We start from the raw sequence: 6,648 nt of genomic DNA, 5'->3' as shown, positions 1-6,648 counted from the left end.
AGAAATCTATTTAGCCGAAGCGGAAACGGCTACCGGCGATCGCGACGATGTCAAACGGATGGCAACTGAGCGTAAACAGGCAGCGTCGTCGAATCGCTGCCGCGCGTAACTCGACGAGGCGCTGTTAAATGTGACAATTCGTTGATAAAGTAATCACTACTACGCACGGTCCCAGCGTTCTACAGTCGGAGCCTATTTTAGACAGGGCCGTCCAAGTGCCATTATCTGCGACGGTGAATTCAAAGCTATTCGCGCGACTCGGTCGCTCGAGTGACAGCCTGACAAGTCGAGTCGCGGTTGCACCATCACGCGGTTTTTCATCGTCTCGTGGTCGCGAATCGCAGATTTTCGCATGTCCTGTCATCGCTGATTATCATCGTTGTCACGTCGAATTTCTTGCGCCTTTCGTTCGATTTGTTCGCTCGGATAAGCGCCTTGTCCGTTCCCCAACCGATCGGACGTTGAGTCCAGTCTTCGTGCGCGTATCGCGAAATTCTTCAAGTTCACATGGCGAAGTACCACAAAATCGAAAGGACGAAAATCCGCAAGGTCGCGTCCGAGCGACGAAAGACATCTAGAGGCGGCCCTGGCTCTTAAGTCTGACGTATGATGCCGTCAAGTGAGTAATGCTCGTAATTCCACAGCGATGCTTATAAAATATTCGATGCAGAGCTGTCACCGGCACCTCTCCCTCTCTCTCTTTCTCTCTCTCTCTCTTTGCCTCCTCTCTCTCCCACTCTCTGTCTTGATATCCGACCGACGAGGGTGCGTCTGTGGTCGTCATTACTCAAGAGCCATCCTCGTCGGCCATCATGGCGGCCGTGCTTGCGGCACGCGAGAGGTATGATTCTTTCGCGGTGACCAACTGGTTATTCGGTACGATCGGCGTTGACAAAAGCCTACTAATACATTGCAATAAATTCTCTACTGGCAGGTAATTACCACAAAAGTATTTTATTTCGTTGTATTCTCGCTTTTGAAAATTACGGATTTTCAAGTAGCAGCCATGGAACTATGGTTAATGATTTCAATTCCGCGTTTAGCACATAGAGCAACTTTCGATTTTTTTTCGCAGCTATCGAATTTAATGGACAGAAACGATTTCTCCTGCTACACGTTTCCATCAGAGCGATGTAATCACTTTTAGGTCATCAGTGTATTATTTATTTACTCATTTGCCTTGTAGATGATTTTTATTTTATTGTTCATTGATAATAATTTAACTAGATTACTCTCTTCGTCAATATGTTATACATTTTAATCTTGTGCCATCAAAAATGTAGCTAAAACACGAAAGACATTTAAATTAGAATGAAGGAAATATCTTAATAGTATAATTATAACTATAATATTTTTAATAACTGATTAGATTACTCATATACCAATATATTTAATTTATGTATTTAATTAATATTTAAGAAATATAATCTCAATTAATATAATAATAAGCAAATTATCATTAAAATAAATAAGCAATACGAATTGTTTGTTCAGTAATAGTTTATTCTCGATACAAATTATTTATTGCTTGTCAAAAGTAATTTAAAAAATTTTAAATTATTTTTTTATCAATCATTTTATTTCAATAAATTTTTACAAATATTTTAAAAACGGAACATTTTGTTCACAATAATTTTTCGTTCATTTCAGCAGTCTGTTTGGAAGTTGTTTTGCTTGACTCAATTAATTTCGATCGTATATAGAATGCGTATTACATCTTCAATCTTTGGATACATCCGTAATTGAATTAATGTACAACGAGTACTTCGTAATCCTTGAACGACAACTCCTCGCCTTCGTACGGAATGTATAGGCATCCGTGACTTGGTTGTACCTGAGGAATTATTTTTTTTTAATGTAATGTAATCATCTGTTAGATAAAATATATCAAAGATGAGCGAAAGTAGTGAATATTTAGTTAATGAAAATGTGAATTTAATATATTCAAATTTAACTAAATAATATGTAATCGAGCAAAACGACTATATTAAGTCTTCTTCAGTTGTATAAATAGATATTATTCTGCGAAAACAATTAAGAAGAAAATTGAAAAATTGAAATCATTATAGACGACTAACTAAACATGTACATACATATATATGTACATCTATAATGACTCCAATTTTTCTACTTCATTCTTAATTATTTTCACGGAATAATATCTATTTATACCTCTGGAGAAGACTTATTAGTATACCATTGAATGTGTGTGTGTGTGTGTGTGTGTGTCTCGCCTATATTTTGGCAATTTTAAATTAACATATTAAATTCGCATTTTTATTATCTATATTTTTATATTTTTATCAATTACTCTCACAGAAATTTAATTTAATATGTCAAACTTAATATTAAAAGACAGTAATTATTATTTATTTTAAGTATTAAAAGCGCTGTTTTTAATGTTTTAGTACTTAAAGTAAAATCATTAACATCCATTATTCTTTTTGCTTGTCTTTATCTCGTTCTAACACATTATTATATTGTTTTACAATGACGAATAGAATATTAATTCTAGTTCCTAATGTATGTTGAACGTACTTTGAACAGCTGGATTATATCTTGTCTAATAGTAAAAATAAGATCGGGCAAGATAAAAATGAGTTTTGTTTGCTAAATACAGAGTACAAGTATTATATGTTTTGGCAAATCAAGCATGCTTCGAATATCGAAATGCCATTCCATATTTTGGTATGCTTATCATTACTATCGAACTCTGAGATTAATAGCTGCCGAAAAGACCAACCTTGCCAATTGTTTGAGATCCACTATGGAGGACACGGCCAACGTACAGAGGTTCTCCGTCCGCGGTTTGACCTGCGATTACTGCATCCTCTGGTACCTCACCGTTGCTGCAGAACTCCCATGCAAATTCCCCTTGGACAAGGACCTGACAAAATCGTAATATCATTCTATGGTATAATTAATTAATTACTTATAAATATCATCGACAATTAATTTTAACATGTTTTTTTATTCTTATCATTATTCTTTGATCAAATATTATCAGATAATGAAATATAATATAATAATCTCGTGCGAATCTTTGCGAGCCACCTATACCGAATCATATCTTTATCAGATCAATAACTATTTCCGAATAAAATTTGATATCTCAAGATCATCTTGAGTCTAATAAAATTGATACGATTAATTTTAATAAATCTTGTACTGTGATTGTTATCACATGTACTTATTTACGGAGCATTATATAAGTTACGAAAATGATGTAACCGTTTTTAATCATTGTTATAGAATCAAGGGAAATCGTTGTTGATTTCTGAGATGAGTTAAAACCAATTTATACAATTTTTAATGTAACAAATTGGTGGTTCACTTCTGTGAAAAAACTTCGATTAAAGCCAATCTATAATTTTTGTTAAAAATGCAATAGAATACATTCAATACATTATATTTTATGATCGATTTTGAGCGACTTTATGAGATTCCTGATAAGACGATCAAGCAATGCAAAGCTTAGCATGATATCTCGTAAGTAGTCAGGTTTCTCGTAACATAGAAAAAAATTCGTCTGGCTTATTTGGACTCACCTCGTAATTGTCTTTTGGATGTTCCTCGCCGTTGTGACAAACGTAGGCGACACCCTTGTCAGGAATTACTTTCGCTGGTATCATGTCGCCATCGTGAAAAGCTCTGCCGACGTAAAGTTTACTTCCGTCAGAGTCGCGACCGCCGATGATCGCGTTTTCTGGCAGCGATTGACTACTGACACGACTTACCCATCTGTAGGCTATAATAATGAAATTATTAGGAAAATCGGTATCGTTATATTAACATATTAGTATGATTCGGTTCTATCAAGCTTCAGTTTCTCGACTTCATTTTGTTGGTAAATGAAAATTTCATGTAACTTAATACTTCATAAAATATTTAACTTGATAAAAAATTTATTAAAAAAAAAAAAATAAGAAAAAGTATAAAAATTTATATATTTTTTATGTTAAACATCTTTTTCTTAAATTTAAAATAATATATATTAATATAGATATATCTCTCTCTCTCAAAAAAAAATTATTTAAAAAGTTATTTTTAATAAAGTTGTTTCAATATTTCATTTTGTTTTGTTCTAATATAAAAATATATTGTACGAAATTATACACATTTTTTTAGATTATATACTATATAGTTTATATGCTTGTTTAAATTTTAGACATATCTGCAAAGAAAATTATTAATCTGTGTTTTAATAATCATTTAATCTAATTGATACTCATCATGATGATTTTGATAACGCTGTATGTAATAATGAAATATTTAATTCTATTAAATGATATAATCTTATTTTGCACAATTTCGCGGATATCATAAATAAGTATATAAAACGAATACGTATGTTACGTAATATTATAATACATTGATACTAACACATGCTTTTTGTCATCAATATGATAAGACTTTCAGATGGTTCTTGTAATCGATGATTTCACATGTCATACATATTATCTTTATAATCTGTATGACTCACATACTTTAAAAATAAAGTAACTATATATTTAATGGTGGATTTTTTTGCACTTCTGATAAAAAAATAAATTATGTACAACTATTTTTATACTTAAATGGATATAGCTGATATAGTAACTATAATTTAATATGTAAATGCAATGCAAATATTACACAAATAGTAAGCATATGTATATTCATGCAATACGTCACAGAATTATTCAACCTTAAGTTATTAAATCGTAAAAAAATAATTTTTTTATTTTTATGTTATTATTAAATGTTTAAACTAGATTAATCTGATTTAGATTAATCTGCTCTTATAATTTATTGAATTTCAGAAAATTAGTTTTAAAAAATAGCAACTATACATTCTATAACTAGATTTTTAATTAGACTTTAATTATCCAGATCCTTTAGCTAAATTTACATTATCCAGACTATAATAGAATTCGAGTTTTAAAATTCAATATCAAATTTATTTTTAGTAATAAAATGATTAAAATACAAGAAACGACATTTGGTAAAACATTCTCAATGCAAATATCGATAAAAAGTTAGAGAATAATGAAGTGAATAAGAAAGCAGAGATCTTATAAATGCCGAAAAATTAAAAAAATTTATATCTTATTTTAATATATTTTAGAGAAATTTTTACTCACCTGGCATAGTGGAAATCGATTCGGTTGAAGTCTCAATGCAAGATGACGCTTGTCGTACCTGTAGGCCGAGTTAAAAATTCGTGTAATCTTATCGCTCACGTAATCTTATTTGCCGAAATATTTCACTCTCTATCTCTTTTCTTTACTCTTCACATATGATATTAAACTTAGAAGATATACATATAGCGATATGATATACTGTCTTCACACCTTTCCAATTGAATGTATCATATTGATTGTTACAATGATTACAGTATAGTCGCCATCAAAATTTGATCAAATATATTTATTTAGATATTTAACGTTAGTTGTAAATGTACGTATGAAGAGCAATTGTCTTGTTGGTTTTTATTTTGTAAAACACATGTACGTATTATGTCAAACGTATACCGATATGTATAATTTATTAATCTAAGATATATTTTGGTAATTAATCCCGATGACAAAAGAAAGTCATAGTTATATCACAATGAAATCATGGTGACGTGCAAATGTCCACTTTGTCACAAGTGATATCGCTATGACATCATGAAACTGTAGTAAAAATTACACCTCACTGTGACACGCTGTTATGACATACACAAATTAATACCTGTGGCACTCGATTTAAGTGTTTTCCTGCTGGATTGCATGCATTTAGTAAATTACTAGAATTATATCACACAGAACGCAGAATTTTTAATAATTTACCAAAACGCAAGCAATCCAGCAATTTAAGAAAACACGTATCGTGTGCCACAGGCTTAACGTGACATTTTTTGCAATGTCAGTCAATGTCTGTATCATTTTGTTTATAATTATATGGATAGAATTATTAATCTTCCCTGGTGAAAAAGTTTCGCTGAAATTATTCCACGTTTTGGAACATTTCAGCGAAATTGCTGAAAATTTACTGAAACTTCACTAAAAGTGAACTTTTCAGCTAATATACTGAAAAATCACTGAAATATAATACCGAAATTTCTCTGAAATTCTTGCTAAGTTCTAAGTTAGAACTAGAAAAAGATGAAAAGTTTATTGAACCGAGATTAAAATTAAACTACATTGATAAAAACGGGCCTAAGAGTTTTATAAACTTTGAAATTTTTTAATATTTTTAAAAGACTTCAAAATAATGGCTGCGTTCAGCAGAAAAAGCAGCTTTGCAACTGTTGTAAAATTTTTTAATATGATTGGCTTTACCCTTAGTTCCTCATTGGATCTAAATGTATAAACCAATCATATTCAAGAATTTTACAACAGTTGCAAAGCTGCTTTCTCTGCTGAACGCAGCCATTGTTAGTTAATTTATATTGGACAATCATATTTGAATTATACAGCCATTTGTAAATACATCACTAGTAGTTGCCACAGAGATGTCTTCATAGATGTCGCATTCGTCACTCTCTTCTGTTTATCCGGTTTATCCTGAAAACACCTGGGTGCGTTCCAAAATTCACTCCGAGTAACTCTAAAGAACCCGGAGTAGTGGGGGAAAGAGTAAGTCAGAGTACGTTACTCGAGTTGACAAATTTGGAACGTGAAA

The 6,648-nt window shown here is 31.5% G+C and overlaps 1 protein-coding gene across 1 annotated transcript; it reads right to left on the bottom strand.

Annotated features, from left to right (window-relative positions):
* Positions 1 to 1,609: 1,609 nt before the first annotated feature.
* LOC108729983 (uncharacterized) lies at positions 1,610 to 5,207 on the bottom strand. Its single transcript, XM_018459397.1, has 4 exons — positions 5,124 to 5,207; positions 3,549 to 3,748; positions 2,744 to 2,887; positions 1,610 to 1,834 (listed from the first exon to the last, which is right to left on the bottom strand). Exons 1-4 carry the CDS (start codon positions 5,128 to 5,130, stop codon positions 1,748 to 1,750), a joined length of 438 nt encoding a protein of 145 aa, XP_018314899.1. The 5' UTR covers positions 5,131 to 5,207; the 3' UTR covers positions 1,610 to 1,747.
* Positions 5,208 to 6,648: the final 1,441 nt, after the last annotated feature.

Source organism: Mycetomoellerius zeteki, unplaced genomic scaffold (assembly GCF_001594055.1).
Source record: "Mycetomoellerius zeteki isolate Tzet28-1 unplaced genomic scaffold, Tzet1.0 scaffold821, whole genome shotgun sequence".
Taxonomy (NCBI): Eukaryota; Metazoa; Arthropoda; class Insecta; order Hymenoptera; family Formicidae; genus Mycetomoellerius; species Mycetomoellerius zeteki.
The sequence above is the reverse complement of the archived record's forward strand: the minus strand, read 5'-3'. Positions and strand labels throughout refer to the sequence as shown.

Coding starts and splice junctions, on each gene's coding strand:
- LOC108729983 (XM_018459397.1), bottom strand. Junction 2,888..3,548: donor ATCCAAAAGACAATTACGAG/GTGAGTCCAAAT, acceptor CGATTTTGTCAG/GTCCTTGTCCAAGGGGAATT. Junction 1,835..2,743: donor GATCTCAAACAATTGGCAAG/GTTGGTCTTTTC, acceptor ATAATTCCTCAG/GTACAACCAAGTCACGGATG.